At 34.7% G+C, this 23,012-nt stretch overlaps 1 protein-coding gene and 1 pseudogene across 1 annotated transcript; one reads left to right on the forward strand and one right to left on the reverse strand.

Moving 5' to 3' along the window:
- Nucleotides 1-5,786: 5,786 nt before the first annotated feature.
- LOC127086081 (defensin-like protein 1) lies at nucleotides 5,787-6,220 on the reverse strand. The gene is made up of 2 exons (XM_051026768.1): nucleotides 6,136-6,220; nucleotides 5,787-6,050 (listed from the first exon to the last, which is right to left on the reverse strand). The coding sequence occupies exons 1-2, from the start codon at nucleotides 6,188-6,190 to the stop codon at nucleotides 5,884-5,886; spliced, it is 222 nt and encodes a 73-aa protein (XP_050882725.1). The 5' UTR covers nucleotides 6,191-6,220; the 3' UTR covers nucleotides 5,787-5,883.
- Nucleotides 6,221-7,773: 1,553 nt separating this feature from the next.
- LOC127079318 (protein FAR1-RELATED SEQUENCE 11-like) lies at nucleotides 7,774-18,648 on the forward strand (annotated as a pseudogene).
- Nucleotides 18,649-23,012: the final 4,364 nt, after the last annotated feature.

Consider the following 23,012-nt stretch of genomic DNA (forward strand, 5'->3'; position numbering starts at 1 on the left):
GTGCACACAGGTAGTTCAAAGATAAGGAATCGGTCTCGCAACCGAGATTTGGATTCAGAAGTCGGTTTCGCAAGCGGAAGGTATTAGTACCCCTCATGTCTAAGGTACTCCATGAGAACCATTTGGGTTGTTTACATATGTGGGTATTTATCACGTTTATTTTTTATTTTATTTTTAAAAGAGTGTGTAAAAATGATTGGACTCTAGGAGTTTTTGTTTATTATGTTCGCCAAGGATTTTGGCCCATGTGCCTACGTATCCCTCATTGGGTGATGAGGAATCAGAGCTTCGTAGTTCGGAGTATAAAATGTTCGTGGGTTGATTGATTTTACGTTTGAGAAAAATGTTTTCGGAGTGGTGATCTAAGGCACGAAAAATGGGGTTTGATGGGTTATATTGATTTGACCTTGAATAAGGATTTATGAAAAAAAGGGTTTGTGATTAGATTGCACTAAAGTCTATGGGCGAAGGTGAATACTCTGGACAATAAGCCAAGCGTCTTGCGTCCAAAATAACCAAAGTAAGGGTAGAAATGCTCCATTCTTACTCATTCTCCACCACTTAAGGCTCATGGTACACAATTCTAATCGTAGTTTTATTGTATTTTTGGATTTGATAATGAAAATGCCGTTTGACGTTTGATCAAGGGTTTGTTTATTTGATTATGAAATTGGCTAATATAATCCAACATGTATGCAAAGTAACCAACAAGAAAGTAAAGAGTCTTATTGTAAGGTAGCCCAAGAGAAAGCCTTGTGTGCGCAAAAGTGACCTAAGCTAAACAAATGATAATGGTCTTATAAACATGTTCCTCTAGTGTGGTGCCATGATGCCATTCTTACAAACGGTATGTAAGTTACATATGAAACCCAAAGTTGAAACCAAGTATCACAAAGATAATGAAAAGGCCTCCAAGAAAATGTCCTAGGATGAGATCCTCTAAGTCCAAGTTGATTAAGTGGAATGAATTGTTTTTGGTATTATCATTTTATCATGTTTTTATTGTTTTTAATGTATGATAACAATAAAGATAAATGACAATAATAAACACGCATGATGAGTTTATACAATGAATATATGATGATGAGTACTTGAATGTAAATTACAAAGTAATAACATAAAAGTAAATAAAAAAAATAAACAATTATAATAACAATGGTTAGTGGTAACTAAAGTTAGCATAATTAAGTTAAGTTAGTATTATGAACAAGACCAACACTTGAGGATTATCCATCCTTAGGTCAATAGATTCAAAATATGGCACATCTGGGGATAACTTATCACTGATGTAAAATATTGAAGATGATCAAAGGATCAACTTACAATAGATTTGTAACAATGAAAGTTATGCAACCCCAAGTCCATCTATCAATAAATTGACAAAAGGAAGACTATACCAAACTCAAGGTTGAAAGTTAATGTTTGATTAAGTGATTAGGTTAAGTAAGTTATAATATCAAGGTATGATATGAACAAGATAGTAAGGGATAATGTACAATATAGACTAGTAAGTATAAGGGTTAGTATAAACTAAAAGAAATGACATGTATCAGATGAAATAAACAAGTTAGCATATGTATAAGCAAGGCTTCATCTACATGTCAAATGACCCAAGTTGGTTGATATAGGGGAAACCTATCCATGCTTAAAAGTATCATGGATGAACACTTGATCATCCATTAGCATGTTTGGAACAAGGAAAGTTAAAGCAACCCAAAACAATCCAACATCATGACAAGTGTAGACTTCAATAGTCCTAAGGTTCAAGACCTCAAAAGTCCATGGAAAAATGTCCAAATGACTTGAAACAGGGCATAAATAAATACCAGAGACAAAAATAATAGGGGTCTATTTGAAAATATATCCAGAATAATAAAATAAGTGGTGTAAAAAATAAAACAAAGATGAAAAAAAATAGGCTAAAAATAAATAAAATGGAAAGTGAAAAGAAATAAAAATAATGGAATGCACACGCTGGGGTTGAACCCCTGACCTTAGGGTCATGGGGGGCTCAAACCCCTCTCCCATTGGGCCAAGCATTTAGTTGTGATAATAAATACGCTAAACAGAATAAATAATAAAAACAAAATTAAAAATGGTAGCACACGCGAATCAACCAATCAGGACATGACATATGATTCTTTTCAATTCAAAACTGTGTGCGAAGCAACGACTCAGAGTCGTCTTCAACCTTGGAACTTCGAAAATAAAAACCCAAAAACAAGTGTTTTTAACCAGATTTAAACATGGATTCATATTCCCCAATCATAAACAAACTAACCTCCACACTCACGAGTCATTGATTGGATTTGAGTATGGAGTATTTATGCACGAATCAGATGAATAACGTTGACCTAATTTAAAAATTAAATCGTGAATATTGGTTAATCAAAGCTAAAAGTTTTGGGTTAATGATCAGAAAGGAATTTCGAGTGGAATGGTAACTCGTTTGAGAGATGGGGGTGAGTGGAACTACCTGATCGGAATCGATCTCGGGGTGGTGTTCCGATGACTTAGCTCAACTCAGGAAAGGTGAGTTAAGACTTGGGAAAGTTTGAGTTAAGTTTAGTGACGGATTATGGGTGGTTATTTGGAGTTGAAATGCTTCGAAACTTAAAACACAAAACTCTATTTTTGGAGGTTCAGCTCGAGTATGCAACAAATTTTTTGTGGCTTTTCAAGCTTGTCAAATGGAGGGGAAACCTTCCCCTATTTATAAGGAAGGTGTTCAGATGGATTGGAGGGAAGAATGTGAAGGTTTGTTCAGAAAAGAGAAGTGGCTCGAAGCATGCTCAAGGTTGGACTTGGGGAGACATGTGTGGTTGCATTCTGACCTTGCTTGCACTCCAGATCAATTGGTTTTGGTCCTTAGAATTAATTAGGAACATACAAAGGGCTTGAATCAGAGTTGTGTTGGTTTTCCTTTTTTCCATTTAGGGAAAAATTCTACTTTTCACGTGGGATCGAATTTTCTGATTTGTGAGTTGTTGGCATCCAATTTGACTTTCAAACATACTACTATATGCAATGTGTTTGGGGGCCATTGGGATCAGAACAAAGTGGTTTGAAGGCTTGGTGCATGAAATTGCAAAATCTGGCTTGGGCATGTCTGGTTTGTGCATCATGATGATCTTTAATGTTTGAACCAAGGCCAAATGAAATTCGCTCATGCATTTTGTTCAAAACATGTGCCAAATGTTCCTTGCCATGTCCTTAAATAGATGAAAAAAGAGCCATGTCAAGGAGTTGAGATTTGGAAATGGCAATGTGGTAAAGTAGTGTTCTTGGTCATGTTTTAGGGCATGGTAGACATGTTGGACCAACTTGCCCAATGCAAAAATTGAGGTTATTCCTCAATGAATTAGGTGTTGGACCTTGAAACAAAGTTGGATAGAACTTATTTAGTACATTTGGCTCGAAGTGGAACTTAAAAAGCTTCTGAAATGAGAAAGTTATGGTCTTTGGAACTTGCCATAGGCCATTCTTGCAAAAACGTGACCAACCAACATGACCTAAAAATGTGATTTTGTGATTTCTTGATTTTCAAGGTACAATGATGGATCTTTTAAGTTCATATGATGATACCATGATGGGAAATTAAACTTGGAGCCTTGTGGGATGATTTTAGGTCAAGTTCATGGGTGGGTCAAATGTCTTGAAAGTTCAAAAAACATTATTAAACCAAGTACTTGTAACATGTATTGAATGGTGAATTCTGGTTATAATAGACCTGAATTGATGTTGAGTGAGTGGTGGGTAATTGGATGATCAAAATGAAGCAAGATCAATGATCAAAGGATGGTGAAATTAGGGTTTCTTGCACCACAAGCTTCATCAAGAACCATGGTCAGGGAAATTAGGGTTTGGTGAGGCAAGAGCCATATTGAGATGTTTCAAAGGTTTGGGGCATGAACAAACTTTGGACTTTAGGGGTCCTCAATGATGTGGTCAAGATCCATGGTGAATCATGACTTGTGCAATCCAAACGAGGATCAAAAGTTATGGTTAGGGTCCTTGGGTGACCAGATAAATATTGATGCATCTTCAAGGGAGACTCACCATCCAAATTGGGTTTGGAGAGTGAGTGAGTTGACTTGAGTGATCTTTCAAGCTTTGTTGGATGCTTGGGGATAAAGATTAGGGTTAAGGTGGCTTAGACACACTCTAACATGGTCAGAGGGTATTGAGGCTTCACAGATGAATCATATGCCTTGAATTTTATGGATTAGTGTGGATCATTAAGTATAAATACATATGAGATGACATGTATGAGATGTATACTCATGCATTAGGATTCAAAAAAGTGATATGGAGGTATGGCAAATTTGAGGGTATGACAATAGTGGCCCTGAAAAAAGACCAAGCTAAGTAACCTTTTAATCAACCCACTAAACCGCCACCTAGAAGAAAAAAGATAATCATTCCATTAAGTAAGCCACAACTGATAGAAACAAAAGAGGCACATCAATAAGAGTTAGAAAGCTCAACCACTTTTAAGTCTTCTCTTAAAATTGTTCAATCGTAGTCAATGAATCTTTACGTAATTCAACTTATAAAATTCACTACTCTACACTAGGGGTGACAAAATGGATGAATATGGATTGGATTGTTAATTGTGGATAAAAAAAATCCATTAATCCATTAACAATCCACTAAAAGTTTCTTAAAAATATTCAATCAAATCCATCCATTAAGAATAAAATTTATCCAATTCATCCATTATCATATTTTTGTGTGGATGGATATCCATCCATCCAATTTTTTTTCTTTTCCTACATATTTTATTTTATTTTATTTGAAAAAATTGATTTTTTATTTCTTTAAATAATCAATTTTTTTTTATTTTTGAAAAAATCGAGTTTGTTACTTTTGAAAAACATCAACTATTTTTTAGAAAAACTCATTTTTTTATGAAAAAAAATTCAGTTTCTTTCTTTCGAGAAAAATCAATTTTTTTTGTATTTTTCAAAAAACAAAATTAAAAATTGTTTTTTTTCAAAAATATTAATTTTTTGTATTTTCGTTAAAAAACGACTTTTTCAAAAGTAAAGTTGATTTTTGTTATTTTCCAAAAAAAACGATTTTTAAATTTTTGGGAAAAACCAGTTTTTTGTATTTTTAAAAAAAATCGATTTATTTCGGAAAAAAAACTAGTTTTGTATATTTAAAAAAATATTTTTTTAAATATACAAACTAGTTTTTTTATGTTGGAAAAATGATTATATTATATATATATATATATATATATATATATATATATATATATATATATATATATATATATATATATATATATATATATATATATATATAATATATATATATATATATATATATATATATATATATATATATATATATATATATATATATAATAAAATCATTTTTTTAAATAGATTTAATAGAGATAAAAAAATCAATTGAATTATTAATATGTGTTGGATGAATTGGATCAATCAATATTTATAAATCAATAGATTTAATTCAACTCATTAACTTAGTTTTTATGTAGTGAATGAATTGGATGAATTTTATTTTAATGGATTCAATTGTCACCCCTACTATACACTATTTTAATGAAAAAATAATTGTATATCTTATATTTGACATAGTTTCTAATAAATTTCCATCATTTACATCCAAAACGAATCAAAATAAAATTGCAAATTTATCCATAAAACTAAAACCTGCTTACAAAATTAACATGACTAAATATAATATTGGCAACTAAGAAAGTTGATCACAACAATTAACTTTATTTAATTTATTCCTACACATCTCAAAGAAAACCAAAGCTAGCACATTACACCAAAACGAGTGACAGTGATTAGGTAAATTTATTAGTCTCAACTCTTAATCATGTGGCATTGATAAGCCATTCATTCAACAAAGCTTGGTGTAGAAGCAACGACGTCGGAAGCCTCTGCATCTTCCACCAGAGAAACCTTCGTACATGCAAACAAGTGCACAGTTGTTGTCAACCAAACCTGCACTTTTGTAACCATGGTTCTGTGACTCGCACAATCTTGCCTCTGTCTGCACCACGACTTCTGCAATTTCATTCATACATATTATTTAAACAACTAAACACAAAAAGTAAACAAGTGAGAGGGGGAAAGTGAATGAGAATGTTACGCGAGGAAAATGCAATGAGAAGCAAGAAAAACATGGCAAGTGATTTCCTCTCCATGGGTGACGACAAAAAAGCAAGAAAAACAAGTTTTTCTGTATAATCAGTGAATGTGAACCAATGTGGCACTTGGTGTTGTTTTTTTTTATAGAGGCATAGTTTGAAAATGGATAATGATAACTTGTGCCCTAATGGCACATGTTAAACAATTCATAAATAGAAAGTTTATATTGGAAAAAGTAATAAAAATATTAATTATAAAATTTTGATAAAGACCATACACAAGTTTCAAGAAAACATTTCTACAATTAGTTTTTAACATGTTCCCCTAAGGCACAAGTTAGAATTACCCTTTGAAAATTTAGGGTTTAAGGCATTGATGACTTGTCAGATAACGAAATTGGTGAAGGTTTCAGTGATAGAGATTTGGAAAATGGTTGATATATGATTCATGTGACACATAGTCTGAAGAGTAGGGCATGTAGTGGTCAGAGATGGAGTTATCATTTTGTGCTTTATTTGGTCAATGGTAAGTCTCAAGATCGATTTTAGGGTTTCTATCTCTCAAATAAATATTCATTATAAATATATCTTAATTCAAACAACTCATATTACTAGATTTGTAAAATAATTAAAATATTATAATACTATCTTCGTTGTTTATTATAAGTCACTTTTCCCATAATATAAGTCGTTTTATAATATCAATGAATCATTAATATTATATTTCCTATTATAAACTTAAACATTTATTATTTTCTCTCCTTTCAATTATTTCATTTGTCTTTCCAATACCATTAATGAAGTACAATTTTGTAAAATCTTTTATAATTTCTCTTTTTTATATCATAATTATTATATTTCTTAGTACGTGTGAAAAGTAAAAAACGACTTATAATAAAAAACGGAGGGAGTATATACTTTATTTATTTAATAGTAATTTTAATGAAAGTAGTTAAACATGATTATTAGAGTAGTAGTCATTGATGATTAAAATGATGATTTATGGTATTTAGTGGTAATCAATGTTGATATGATGGTTAGAGTGATCAATAGAGAGGTGGATGGAATGATGATTGACAATGATGGAATTAGTGGTTAATAATGGTTAGAGTAATGGCTATTGGTGGTTGGAATAATGATTTATTATGGTTGGAATAATGGTAAGAGTATTTATTGTGGTGATGACTGATGATGGGTTTTATTATGAATTTTAATAGGGCAATGCTATCTTATGCTCTTGGGATAAAAGTTAAGGAAGAATAAATGATTAAAGGTCCCACTTACTTTATTTTGGAACATGTAATAATTAAATACAGTAATTATTATAGGTACTAAAAAAAATATAACAAAACTACCCTCACATCTGATATCTCTCTTAGACTTTTTATCTTCTCAAATATTTCACGTTACCTGCATTATTTTTCTTTTCACCGAAAAATTGAAATCTTCTCAAATATGGCAATTTAAGAACTGAAATCTTCTCAAGTATGGCAATTTAAGAATTTTCCTTACTCAGGCATGTCATATATCTTTTTATATTTTTTTATGTTATTTTATGATTCCAATTTTTTTTAAATAACTTTCCATAGTCAGGTGAATAACCTTTTTTGTTCTTTTTATTTTTGGAAGATTTATACAAAATGGAAAGTGTGAAGAACAATAGAATAAATTTGGATTTGAGTTTGAATATTGAATATTCAGTAGAAGAAGTTTCTTCAAAAAACGGTTCTTCTGAAATTATTGTTGGTCATAATATTATAGATGAAGTTGAAGAAATTGGAATTTTTGAGAAAGAAAATATTGTGATTTCTAATCAAATTATTGAGATAAATGGATTTTTACAAGAAAGTAGTGAGGGTGACACTTTTAAGGAGTCAAAGATTGTTCCTTTTGTTGCTCAAACTTTTCTGAGTGAGGAAGAAGCATTTATTTTTTATAAGAGATATGCATATCAACACGGGTTCTCAGTTCGAAAAGGTAGATTCATCAAACAAAATGGAATTGTGAGTAGGTGTGATTTCTTTTGCCATCGTGAAGGTAGAACTTCCTTGAAAATCATAGAACCATCGAAAGGACAAAGAAATAGAGAATCAACTAGGTGTGAATGTAAAGCTCATTTGCGAATTTCTTTGCAAAAAGCTCATGATATGTTTCCAAGTGAGTGGCAAGTTACAACGTTTGTTGTTGAACATAATCATACTTTGCTAACCCAATTAGAAGTACGCTTCTTGTAACACCCCAATTAAAATAAGACAATTATTTAATTTAAATTAATATTTTATTTATTAATTTAATTGAATAATTAGAAATTTGGATTATTATTATTATTATTTTGGAATAATAATTATTTGAATAATTATTTATTGGAATATATAAGTTGGAATAAAAAGTCCCAATTTTGGAACAAGGGTTTTCATGTGAAAAGGAAAAGAGAAGCGGCTGAAAGAGAAAAAGGGCAAAAGGCAGAACAAGAGAAGAGGAAGAGCTTGAAGCTGCAGAATTTGCCGGATTAACTCAGGTAAGGGGGGTTTATCGTTGATTTAACGGGTATTATATGATAATGTGTCATGGGTAGTGATAGACCTTTGAATTACCTCTGAATTGGATGATTAGGATGAAATTGTGAACTTTTGGGATGAATGAAATTGGGGAAGAATTGAGAGGGAATTCGTAGGAATCTGATGTAAACGTGTTAGGTTTGGTGTAATCAAATAAGATATGAATTGTGTTGACAATGAGGACGATTAATTGATGTAAATTGGACTGTGGAAGGTTGGGTCGGATAGGTTTCGTAATAGGGAAAACCATTGTAGACCTGAAATCTATTTTCTGTAGCAGAGGGTTCTGTTCGCGCGCGATTCGCGGCGCGAAGCCCCGTTCGCGGCGCGAACTGTCAAATCCAGAAGGGTTCTGTGACGCACCGTTCGCGGCGCGAACCCTCCTGCGCGGCGCGAACTCTGCTGTGCAGAAGTGGATATTAAATTGTGATTTCTGTGCTGTGGTGGTGCAGTTTTGGCTGTTTAGGCTGAGTGATGTGATTTAGCTGAGGACCGATGTATTAGGGATCATTTCCCGTTGTTTTGAGAGGCATAGGTATTAGTAGGGTGTGCTAATACTATGATTGATTGTGTGGCATGATATGATATGCTTTCGTGATAATTGTGTTGATGATATGTGATGGTGTGCATTATGCTGTAAATGTATCAGTTATGTATGCATTGTGAATAGACTGTTGTATGACTTATAGTGTGAGCATATTGTCTATTCTTGAATTGTTGTTGATGCTGCATTGCTAGATGATTAGCATGCATGGCATAGCCTGTGGGGCTGTAGCTAATTCCCATTGTGAGGGATTAGTGAGTAAATTGTTGTGAATTGTTGTTGATGTTTGCATGCTAGATGATTAGCTTGCATAGTCTAGCCTTTGGGGCTGTAGCTAATTCCCATGGTGAGGAATTAGTGAGTGAGTCACTAGGTCTCAATGAGTGGGACTAGTGAGCTTAGTAGCCGTATCCGGAGGGATCGGTGAGCTTGAACTGTAAGTTCAAGAAGAGTCGGTACCGCATATGTTGAGTCTCATTGCATAAATGTATGGCATATAATATGATTGGATGTATTCCAATATTATATGTGTGTTGTGTGTAGTGTTGTTGATGTTGAGTATGGTTGGAGATTATACACATGTGATATGTTATGGTTGAGTATGATAATTGAATTGACGCTGCCGTTATTGAGCGTGTAGTCTGGTTAGGGTGATTTGATGCGTTATTTACTTAACATTACATAATGTTGTATAATGCTTATTATATTGATTGAGGAACTCACCCTTACACCTATTTTTCAGGTAACGAGCAGTGAGTTGAATAGGAGCTAGTGCTTGGAGTCTAGTGTAGTCTCCTAGTGGGTCATGCTCTGATAGATGTAACATCGGGATGGGATGTTTGAATATTTTATTGATTGGTTGTGAACCATTTTGCATGTAATATGTTACATGTTTGGATTAATTGAGCTGTTTTCTATCCGTTGCGTATTATGCAGATACTTTATAATTTGAGTTAAATAACTGAGCATGACGGGAAATTATGATGATCGTTGTGAAACGATTGTGTGACACCCTTCGAGGCATAATTACTCTGATTGAATTATTATCATTTTAATTAAATATTTTGGGGTATTTAGAAGGGTGTTACATTAGTGGTATCAGAGCATAGTCGGTCGTGTCGAGTCGTAATTATTCTGTTTCCCCTGTACGGGATAGGTGTTGTGTAACCCTATCAGTACTTATTGTTTTGGCTTGTTGGGTTTTCAGAATAGAGATGGCTGGAAGAGGTAGAGATGATGCTGCGATTGCTGAGGCTCTGGGTATGCTGGCTGGAGTACTTGGAGGAAATCCGAATGTTGTGGGAATGGGAGCTGCTCGTCAACTGAGTGAGTTCCAGAAGAACAATCCTCCAATGTTTAAGGGAGCATACGACCCAGATGGTGCTCAGAAGTGGTTGAAAGAGATAGAGAGAATCTTCCGAGTAACTGAGTGTGCTGATAACCAGAAGGTCAGGTTCGGTACGCATATGCTATCAGAAGAAGCTGATGATTGGTGGGTTGCTACCCGCACTGAGTTGGAGGCTGCTGGAGATGCTGAGATTTCTTGGACTGTGTTCAGAGAGAGATTTCTGAGGAAGTATTTTCCCGAGGATGTCAGAGGAAAGAAGGAGATAGAGTTCTTGGAATTGAAGCAGGGTAACAGGTCTGTTACGGAGTATGCTGCTAAGTTCACAGAGCTGTCGAAGTACTACACTCCCTATGCTGAGGCTGCTGGGGAATTTTCGAAGTGTGTGAAGTTTGAGAACGGATTGCGTCCCGAGATCAAGCAGGCTATTGGATATCAGCGGATCCGAGTGTTTTCTGATTTGGTGGACTGTTGCAGGATTTTTGAACAGGATTCCAAGGCAAGAGCTGAGAGCTATCAGCAGAGGGTTGATAGGAAAGGCAAGAATCAGATTGATCGTGGAAAACCGTATGCAGCTGGCAAGGGTTTTCAGAGGCAGAATGGGATGAAGAGGCCTAGTGGGGGAGATTCTAGTGCTCCTGTTAAGTGTTACAGATGTGGTCGAGCTGGACATCGTGTTCATGAGTGTACCAGTGCTGAGATGAAATGTTTCAAGTGTGGAAAAGGTGGTCATTTGGCTGCAGAGTGCCGGTTGAAGACTGTGACTTGTTTCAACTGTGGAGAGTTGGGTCATATCAGTCCACAGTGTCCAAAGCCAAAGAAAGAGAATCAGTCAGGAGGCAAGGTTTTTGCTTTATCGGGTTCTGAGACTTCTGCAGATGATCGTTTGATCCGAGGTACGTGTTGTATTAATGGCTTTCCTCTTGTAGCTATTATTGACACAGGTGCGACTCATTCTTTTATATCTTTGGATTGTGCTGTGAAACTTAAGTTAGAGATATCTGAGATGCATGGTAGTATGGTGATTGATACTCCTGCAAAGGGTTCAGTGACTACTACTTCTGTCTGTTTAAGTTGTCCCTTGAGTATTTTTGGTAGAGAATTTGAGATAGACCTTGTGTGTCTTCCGTTAGTGCAAATTGATGTTATCTTGGGTATGAATTGGTTGGTGTTTAACCGAGTTTCTATCAATTGTTTTGATAAGACTGTGGTATTTCCTGAAGTTGAGGAAGAAAAGAGTTTGTTTTTATCAGCAAGGCAAGTGGATGAGGAAGTAGCTGATGGGGCAGAGCTGTTTATGCTATTAGCGACTTTGGAGGCTAACGGTAAACTGGTGATTGGCGACTTAGCCGTGGTGTGTGATTTTCCTGATGTGTTTCCTGAAGAAGTGAATGAATTACCGCCAGAGCGTGAAGTTGAGTTCTCAATTGAATTGGTACCTGGTACTAGACCGATATCGATGGCTCCTTATCGTATGTCTGCTGTTGAGTTAACTGAATTGAAGAGTCAGTTGGAAGATCTGTTGGATAAGAAATTTATTCGTCCGAGTGTGTCACCGTGGGGTGCACCAGTGTTGTTGGTTAAGAAGAAAGAAGGCACTATGAGGTTGTGTGTGGACTACAGGCAACTGAATAAAGTGACGATCAAGAATCGGTATCCTTTGCCGAGGATTGATGATTTGATGGATCAGTTGGTTGGTGCGAGTGTGTTCAGCAAAATAGATTTGAGATCCGGGTATCATCAGATACGTGTGAAAACTGAGGATATTCAGAAGACTGCTTTCAGAACAAGGTATGGACATTATGAGTATTCTGTAATGCCTTTTGGTGTGACTAATGCGCCTGGAGTTTTCATGGAGTATATGAATAGGATTTTCCATCCGTACCTAGATCAGTTTGTTGTGGTGTTTATTGATGACATTTTGGTGTATTCGAAATCTGAAGAAGAGCATGCTAAGCATTTGAGAGTAGTTTTAGAAGTTCTCCGAGAAAAGAAGTTATTTGCTAAACTATCCAAATGTGAATTTTGGTTAGAAGAGGTTAGTTTTCTTGGTCATGTGATTTCGAGAGGTGGTGTTGCTGTTGATCCTTCTAAGATAGAAGCGGTATCTAAGTGGGAAGCTCCGAAGTCTGTTGCTGAGATTCGAAGTTTCCTTGGTTTGGCTGGTTATTATAGGAAGTTCATTGAGGGATTTTCTAAGTTGGCGTTACCGTTGACGATGTTGACTAGAAAGGGGCAAGCGTTTGTTTGGGACTCAAAATGTGAAGAAGGGTTCCAAGAGTTAAAGAGAAGGTTGACTACTGCTCCTATCCTGATATTACCGAGTTCGTCGGAACTATTCGAGGTTTATTGTGATGCTTCATTGTTGGGTTTAGGTGGTGTGTTGATGCAGAATAAGCAGGTTATAGCTTATGCTTCGAGACAGCTAAGGGTTCATGAGAGGAACTATCCGACACATGATTTAGAGTTGGCAGCCGTGGTATTTGTTTTGAAGTTATGGAGGCATTACTTGTACGGGTCAAGATTTGAGGTTTTCAGTGACCATAAAAGTTTAAAGTATTTGTTTGATCAGAAAGAGCTGAATATGAGACAGAGGAGATGGTTGGAATTTCTGAAGGATTATGACTTTGGTTTGAACTACCATCCGGGTAAAGCAAACGTAGTGGCTGATGCATTGAGTCGGAAATCATTGCATATGTCTATGTTAATGGTTAAGGAATTGGATTTAATTGAGCAGTTTAGAGACTTGAGTTTGGTGTGTGAGAGTACTCACAATAGTGTTAAATTGGGAATGTTGAGGTTAACGAGTAATATTTTGGACGAGATCAGAGAGAGTCAGAAATCCGATATGCTTTTGGTTGATAAGTTGACTTTAGTAAATCAAGGTCAAGGTGGTGAATTCAGAGTTGATGAGAATGGTGTTTTGAGATTTGGTAATCGAGTGTGTATTCCGGATGTTACTGAGCTTAAGAAGAGTATTCTTGAGGAAGGACATCGTAGTGGCTTGAGTATTCATCCTGGAGCTACGAAAATGTATCATGATTTGAAGAAGTTATTTTGGTGGCCGGGAATGAAAAGAGAAATTGCGAGTTTTGTTTATTCTTGTTTGACTTGTCAGAAGTCAAAGATTGAACATCAGAAACCGTCTGGGCTAATGCAACCGTTGGCTATTCCAGAGTGGAAGTGGGATAGTATCAGTATGGATTTTGTTTCTGGTTTGCCGAGAACAAATAAGAATTTTGAAGCCATTTGGGTGATTGTTGACAGGTTGACAAAATCGGCTCATTTCATTCCGATCAGAATGGATTATCCGTTAGGGCGATTAGCTGAGTTGTATATTGAGAAGATTGTAAGTTTGCATGGTATTCCGTTGAGTATTGTTTCGGACAGAGATCCTAGATTTACATCGAAGTTCTGGGAAGGTTTGCAGAAGGCTTTGGGAACTAAGTTGAGATTGAGTTCTGCATATCATCCGCAGACTGATGGTCAGACTGAGAGGACGATTCAGTCATTAGAGGATCTTTTGAGAGCTTGTGTTTTGGAAAAAGGAGGTGCTTGGGATTGTTATTTACCTTTGGTTGAGTTTACCTACAACAATAGTTTTCATTCGAGCATTGGTATGGCACCGTTTGAAGCTTTGTATGGTAGGAGATGTCGGACACCTTTATGTTGGTATGAGTCCGGCGAGAGTGCTGTGGTTGGACCGGAAATTGTTCAACAGACTACTGAAAAGATTAAGATGATTCAGGATAAGATGAGAATTGCTCAGAGTCGTCAGAAGAGTTATCATGATAAGAGAAGAAAGTCACTTGAGTTCCAAGAGGGAGATCATGTGTTTCTTCGTGTTACTCCGATAACTGGTGTTGGTCGAGCTTTGAAGTCAAAGAAGTTGACTCCTCGATTTATTGGTCCTTACCAGATTTTGGAAAGGATAGGAGAGGTAGCCTATCGTGTCGCTTTACCGCCGTCGCTTACGAATTTGCATGATGTTTTTCATGTGTCTCAGTTGAGGAGATACATTCATGATCCATCGCATGTTGTCCAATTAGATGATGTACAGGTGAGAGATAACCTGACTGTTGAAACATCACCTATGAGGATTGAGGATCGAGAGTTGAAGCAGTTACGGGGTAAAGAGATTGCCTTAGTGAAGGTAGCTTGGGGAGGACCAGCAGGTGGCAATGTGACTTGGGAACTGGAGAGTCAGATGAAGGAGTCTTACCCAGAGTTGTTCGCTTGAGGTATGTTTTCGAGGACGAAAACTCTTTTAGTGGGGGAGAGTTGTAACACCCCAATTAAAATAAGACAATTATTTAATTTAAATTAATATTTTATTTATTAATTTAATTGAATAATTAGAAATTTGGATTATTATTATTATTATTTTGGAATAATAATTATTGGAATAATTATTTATTGGAATATATAAGTTGGAATAAAAAGTCCCAATTTTGGAACAAGGGTTTTCACGTGAAAAGGAAAAGAGAAGCGGCTGAAAGAGAAAAAGGGCAAAAGGCAGAACAAGAGAAGAGGAAGAGCTTGAAGCTGCAGAATTTGCCGGATTAACTCAGGTAAGGGGGGTTTATCGTTGATTTAACGGGTATTATATGATAATGTGTCATGGGTAGTGATAGACCTTTGAATTACCTCTGAATTGGATGATTAGGATGAAATTGTGAACTTTTGGGATGAATGAAATTGGGGAAGAATTGAGAGGGAATTCGTAGGAATCTGATGTAAACGTGTTAGGTTTGGTGTAATCAAATAAGATATGAATTGTGTTGACAATGAGGACGATTAATTGATGTAAATTGGACTGTGGAAGGTTGGGTCGGATAGGTTTCGTAATAGGGAAAACCATTGTAGACCTGAAATCTATTTTCTGTAGCAGAGGGTTCTGTTCGCGCGCGATTCGCGGCGCAAAGCCCCGTTCGCGGCGCGAACTGTCAAATCCAGAAGGGTTCTGTGACGCACCGTTCGCGGCGCGAACCCTCCTGCGCGGCGTGAACTGTGCTGTGCAGAAGTGGATATTAAATTGTGATTTCTGTGCTGTGGTGGTGCAGTTTTGGCTGTTTAGGCTGAGTGATGTGATTTAGCTGAGGACCGATGTATTAGGGATCATTTCCCGTTGTTTTGAGAGGCATAGGTATTAGTAGGGTGTGCTAATACTATGATTGATTGTGTGGCATGATATGATATGCTTTCGTGATAATTGTGTTGATGATATGTGATGGTGTGCATTATGCTGTAAATGTATCAGTTATGTATGCATTGTGAATAGACTGTTGTATGACTTATAGTGTGAGCATATTGTCTATTCTTGAATTGTTGTTAATGCTGCATTGCTAGATGATTAGCATGCATGGCATAGCCTGTGGGGCTGTAGCTAATTCCCATTGTGAGGGATTAGTGAGTAAATTGTTGTGAATTGTTGTTGATGTTTGCATGCTAGATGATTAGCTTGCATAGTCTAGCCTTTGGGGCTGTAGCTAATTCCCATGGTGAGGAATTAGTGAGTGAGTCACTAGGTCTCAATGAGTGGGACTAGTGAGCTTAGTAGCCGTATCCGGAGGGATCGGTGAGCTTGAACTGTAAGTTCAAGAAGAGTCGGTACCGCATATGTTGAGTCTCATTGCATAATGAATGTATGACATATAATATGATTGGATGTATTCCAGTATTATATGTGTGTTGTGTGTAGTGTTGTTGATGTTGAGTATGGTTGGAGATTATACACATGTGATATGTTATGGTTGAGTATGATAATTGAATTGACGCTGCCGTTATTGAGCGTGTAGTCTGGTTAGGGTGATTTGATGCGTTATTTACTTAAAATTACATAATGTTGTATAATGCTTATTATATTGATTGAGGAACTCACCCTTACACCTATTTTTCAGGTAACGAGCAGTGAGTTGAATAGGAGCTAGTGCTTGGAGTCTAGTGTAGTCTCCTAGTGGGTCATGCTCTGATAGATGTAACATCGGGATGGGATGTTTGAATATTTTATTGATTGGTTGTGAACCATTTTGCATGTAATATGTTACATGTTTGGATTAATTGAGCTGTTTTCTATCCGTTGCGTATTATGCAGATACTTTATAATTTGAGTTAAATAACTGAGCATGACGGGAAATTATGATGATCGTTGTGAAACGATTGTGTGACACCCTTCGAGGCATAATTACTCTGATTGAATTATTATCATTTTAATTAAATATTTTGGGGTATTTAGAAGGGTGTTACACTTCTTACCGGCTAACCGAATTATCTCAGATGATTATTCTGATCGAACTTTCTTGTTAAAGGAAGGTGGGCTTTCAGTTAGACAGTTAATGTGTGTCATAGAGCTAGAAAAAATGTGGAGCATGGTTATCTTTCATTTATTGAAAATGATGTTCGCAATCTGTTTTTGAAAGCCAAGAAAAAAGTTGAAATAAATGATATTGTTGATCTTCTTAAGTATTGTGAGGATGCAAAGAAGAGTTGCTCTAAATTTCAGTATGCATATACACTTGATGAAGAAAGAAGGTTAGAGCACATATTTTGCTCTCATGCTTATTGTTTTGATTGGTACCAAGAATATGGCGATGTTGTTGTGTTTGATATTACATACAAGGTATATTCTTATGAAATGCCATTTGGAATTTTTGTGAGTATGAATAGTCATAGAAAGACTATACTTTTTAGATGTGCACTCTTACGAAATGAAAAAACTTATGCATTTTGTTGGTTGATGAAGGTAACTTCTAAGCTTAATTTCATAATTTTTCTTATATCATTCGTTATTGTATCATTTATTTTAATTACATAACTTTTTTATAGACTTTTATATCTTTGATGAAGAAGCCACCAAAGACTATATTAACATATGAAGATCCATGGATGAAAGAAGCAATTTCAAAGAGTTGCCATCAACAAAACACAATTTTTGCATATGGCACATCACTTTCAAGTTTAGTTGTTGGTTTAATGCTATACTCCGAGATAAATATCCAAAATTGTGTTCTGATTTTTATGGCTTGTATAAGTTAGAGACACGTGAAGAATTTGAACATCACTGGCCAAAAGTTGTTGGTAAGTATAACTTGCAATCAAATAAACACGTGAAAGGGTCGTATGAAATTAAAAGTTATTGGGCACTCGCTTATCTTCGTGACTATTTCTTTGGTGGAATGATAACCACAAGTAGATCAAAGAGTATTAATGCATTTATCAAAAGATTCATAAATTCCCATACAAGTTTAAGTGATTTTACAAAGCAGGTATGTTTTGATTTCTAAAATATCATCATTGTTATAATCTTATACAATTATATTTTGATTAATTTAAATTAATTTCAGGTTGATTTAGCAATCAATGATATTAAGCAAAAAGAGAAGCATGATATAATGTTAGAAAAATGCAAAAGATTGAACATGAAAATGATATCACCTTTGCAAGAGCAAGCTCATAGTCTTCTCACAGGTTTTGCTTTTCAAAAGTTTTAAGAGGAGTTTGAAAGGTCCATCCAATATTCAATTCATCATGAAAATGGTAATGTGTTTATGTTGCGGTATTATAAAGATGCTAATAATAGAAAACACATAGTCTTTTGGGATGGTAAAATAGCTACATATAGCTGTAAGCATTTTGAGTTTTGGGGATATTATGTCGACACATTCTCAGTATTTTTCTTCATAAAAATTATCATGAAATTCCTTCTAATTACTTGTCATCACGATGACAACTTCAAGTATCATATGAGGATGAGGAAGTAAATCCCCAACCAATCAATGTTGTGTTTGAGGACCAAATAATATGTTACAACAATGAAGCTCATGCGAATGATATTGTTCAATGCCCTCAGATTTCCAAATCAAAAGGTTGTCCTAAAAGAAGACGCCTTAAAGGTGGAAAAGAGCTTTCACATACCATGAATACTTATGAATTATGCAAAGACGTAAGACATAATATTGCAACATGTCCTCTAAAAGAAAATATTCAATTTTCTGCTCACACTAAAAACAAGAAGTAGAAAATTTGTCAAAATGCAAATTTAAATCCAGTTCTTCTACCAAAAATTTAGGCACATATCTTTTTTTTAATTTTATATATATATATATATATATATATATATATATATATATATATATATATATATATATATTTTATATTTTTAATTTGTTAACTAAAACAATATATATATATATATATATATATATATATATATATATATATATATATATATATATATATATATATATATATATATATATATATATATATATATATATATATATATATATATATATATATATATATATATATATATATATATATATATATATATATATATATATATAACAGAAATAAATTGATGATATGTGTATGAAGACCATTGAGTAATCTTACTATTTTTTTATTTGAGTAAATTTTTTTTTAAAAAATTGTATTTGAATGATATATTTGGAACTGTAATTTATTTTGCTACATTATTGTACTTTTAAAGTATTTTAATTTTATATTAAAAAACTTTCAGTATAACTCTTGCAGCACTATATTATTGTAATTTAAAGCAAATCAATTTTAAGTTAATTCAAATATAGAAAAAAATAAAATAAAAGTTTGTCTTCCTTAATCTTTAATGATTCTAAACATTCTCATTAAATTTAAATTGAAAATATAAAAAACTAAATATACGAAAGGGTAATTTTGTCATAATCATTTTTAATAAATATAATTTTTAATGTTTTAATTACTATAATTAATTATTACATGTTTAAAAATAAAGTAGATAAAATTAACTATCATTAATTACACTTTAACATGTGCCCTCGGGGCACAAGATAGCAAGACCCATTTTAAAAAACTAAAACAAGTTTATTTAAGGGATTGAATTTGAAAAGATCCAATGATATATTTGTGTGAATCATATGTTTTAAATAAGTTTGACATAAAAATCAAAATGTAAGGTTTGGGAATAATAACTGAAATTAAAATGTGAAATCGAAATGCAAAGAAAACTTAAAAGAAAGAAACTGAATTCAATGCAGTAGATAACTTGAAAATAAATTTAATTTGTAAAAAGTGGAACACATACTTACATTCTTGACTCTTTTCTCACAAATGCACATATACTTTGAGTTTTGTAGAATTTGCGTACAATTGCGGACCCTCAAAACTCAAAGTGAGTTCTACTTATATACTAATCCTAAGTTAACCGTCTACAACGACCGACGAAGCAAAATATGCCACGTGTTCGTCTCCATGAAACCTTTGTCTTCGACAAGCTTCCATGTGTCCTTAAATAACAATTTGATCTTATCCATTTACATTTCATTCGACTGCGTAAATTATATCTTGGAAACTCTGAATTTCACTAAGTCCCCAAAACCAATAAGCTCCCTGGTCTCTGTCTAATTACCATTTTGACCAAAATTAGTACTCCTTTTCAACAAATAAAACTAGTTGAGATCTTCATGGCCATTACTAGCCATTTCGAATTTTTAACAAAACTCATTATCACATGATCTTTATCACATTTTTAGTGTTGTTGTCGAAAATATGAGATAACAATTTTCCCCGCAAAATGCCATGGTTTGATTTTTTGAATAAAAAAGTAGAAAGGTGGCATTTTTGAACATATTTTCGACATTGTTCATATTCTTATGCTGACGTCATCGTTATCGTTACCTCTTTTAATGCATTTTGTCATTTTCTAAAAGATTTTCTCATAATTTCATTATTATTCCTATTTTCTAGGAGATCATGCACTCGCACGTTTTATTAACTACTCCACTCCCATCAACTTTCCCACTTCTTGAAGCACAAATCATTTTGTGTTAACACGTGTATGCCAAGTGTCCATTACTGACAAGAAGAATGACTTTATAAATAATTGCTTCATATCCTCTTCTCATCTTCTTCGTTTTCTCTTTAAGCATTTCACACTAAAAAACCCTTTTTCTCACAAAAGCTTCAAACTTTTAACAATGACAACAACTACTTCAACCAACAAATTCGATACTGGGAAGAACCCTATGGAATTCACGATTCTGCCTTCAGAAGCTGATGAAGGAAGGGATTTCGTACATGAACCACTGATGACTAAAGAAAAAATCTTCATTTGGAAAAAATAGGTACTCATCCCTTTTACATTATCTAGTAAACTGTTAGCGTTCTTAGGACTCTATCCAACAACTAAATCACAACCTGGGAAGGTGATGAACTTCTTCCCATTCTATCTCATAACTATGCCATCTGGATTCGAAGAACATTCTCTCGATTTCTCTTTTATGGAAACACATGCACATGTTTTTCGATCTGCGCCTCCTACTCAAAGCAAATAGTATCTTGCCTGGCTCAATAAAGTCGAAAGCAACACAAAAATAATGGGAAGATTTAGGCATCTTCGACATGATTCATATTTCCAAAACTGGCCCTAGGTATAACCCAACCATGCTTTTTGCATCTATTTTCTTTTGGGAAGGATCGACCAATACGTTCCAATTTCCTTGTGAAATGCTCACACCAACATTGTTTGATGTAGTAGTTATCACATGACTTATCTCTCTTGGCAAAACTTTCACCCCTACCATAGAAACCCGTCATGAATTTGCCTTCAAACGATCTAGCTTCAAAAATTACATTATCGACCACCATGATAAGAAAACTGAAGAGGTCTCCGACCAAGAGCATATCGCCTTCTTGACCCTTTGGCTCTCTTATTATGTTTTATGCTCAAGCTCTCTACAAATAGCTAAAAAATACGTCCCTCTATGGATTTTAGCCAAACGTCTCTCACACAATTTATATCAATCATTTGGAAACGCTTCTTATAAACTGAAACACCTTCCTAAAATCAACAAGTCATATCTTATGTATGGCCCTTTATGGCTTTTACAACTCTCGTTAAGTTCTATATTTGAACATAAGTTGCATGTAACTCAGTCGAAAGCTTTGCTGGAAGAAACCGACTATAGGAGTATCGAAGGCACCAAACTTGCCTTGGTTACCACCATGAAAACCCTTTAGAAATAACCTTTATGAAATATATCAAACTTTCCCTTGAATTGAAAACTTTTGTTTTGACCGTGGCTCCTTTTGTGGATAGGTTTTTTGGCCTTCTTGGTTTCGAAACAGGTTTCCTAGAGTAAACCCTTCAGCTGCTACAACATCGAACTCTGCCTGGGAAGCCATTTTAACTCCCACGCTCCTTTCTACTCGAATTGAAACTGAAACTATTGGCTTTGGCTTCATTAGATATCAGCCCAATCTAGTGGCTAGACAATTTGGCTTTCGATAAATGCTACCAAGTTCGCTCTATTATGGGGAGAATGATATCTGTTGGTCGGAGAGGAAACTTACTCCAACAGAATATAGAGACTACATGGCGTTCAATCGCCAGCAAGTCCTCAAATTACCTACTTTCCACTTCCAGTCATCCTTCTTTTTGATAGTGGAGTTTGACAGTTGGTAGATGAGCTACTTCCAAGGCCACTTTTCTGAACAAAACTTCCACAAGAGGCTTCCGACCAACTTCTCTAACTTACAAGAGAATCCAGTGAAAAAAACATGTATATATTTAATCATTTAAATTATTTTCATTAATACCTTCAATATCTCAGATATTTCCGTTGTAGATGAAACTGCAGCAAAGGGTGACACAAACGTAGAATGCCCTTCTAATGCTAGTGAAGATAAGAAAAAAGAAGAATCCCAACAGAAAAATGCAAGTTTTTTCTTTCTTTACATTTAGCTAATCTTCGAAACGGTTATAATATTTCTTCTTATTTCAATATCGAAAGTGTGATCCCGACTCTCCTACAACCATAAAAACCAAGAAGAAAAATAAATCCAAAAAGATTACCCTGACATAAGTATGTATTTGATTTCTTCTTTGATGGCTTCGATCACTCATCAAAACTAAACAATCTCTTTCAACAGGCTACTCATAAACCAACAAAGGTTGCAGTTGAAGTCAAAAGCTCAGAGGATAGTGAAAAAACTCTAATTTTCTCAAGACCTAAGCCTAAGACTCCTTCCAAACCAACCATCATTAAAAAAAGTCGCTACTCAAAAGAAACAACAACATTGACTGTTGGTCCCTCTAATAAAGGGAAAGGGAAAGGGAAAGAAGACTTTTCCATTCCTGACGACCAAGTGCAGGATGAGCAAAAAGATTTTCCAATTGAAGAACAAGAGAAAGACCCTAAGGTATTGCTCTACACAATGCACATTTATCTCAATTTTAATTTCAAAACTAACCATTTTGCTATTTCTAGGAGACACCAAAGTTGGATGAGAATGTGGTGGGCAAACCAACAAGTATCCCCCGTTCAGTCCCCTCTGAAACCTTTTCTTAAATCCATCGGTCTGACTTTATTAACTTTATCCTCTCATCTATTTATCAATAGAATTAACCAATTGGTGAAGGTGTAGGTATTTCTA

Source organism: Lathyrus oleraceus, chromosome 5 (genome assembly GCF_024323335.1).
Source record: "Lathyrus oleraceus cultivar Zhongwan6 chromosome 5, CAAS_Psat_ZW6_1.0, whole genome shotgun sequence".
NCBI classification, from domain to species: Eukaryota; Viridiplantae; Streptophyta; class Magnoliopsida; order Fabales; family Fabaceae; genus Lathyrus; species Lathyrus oleraceus.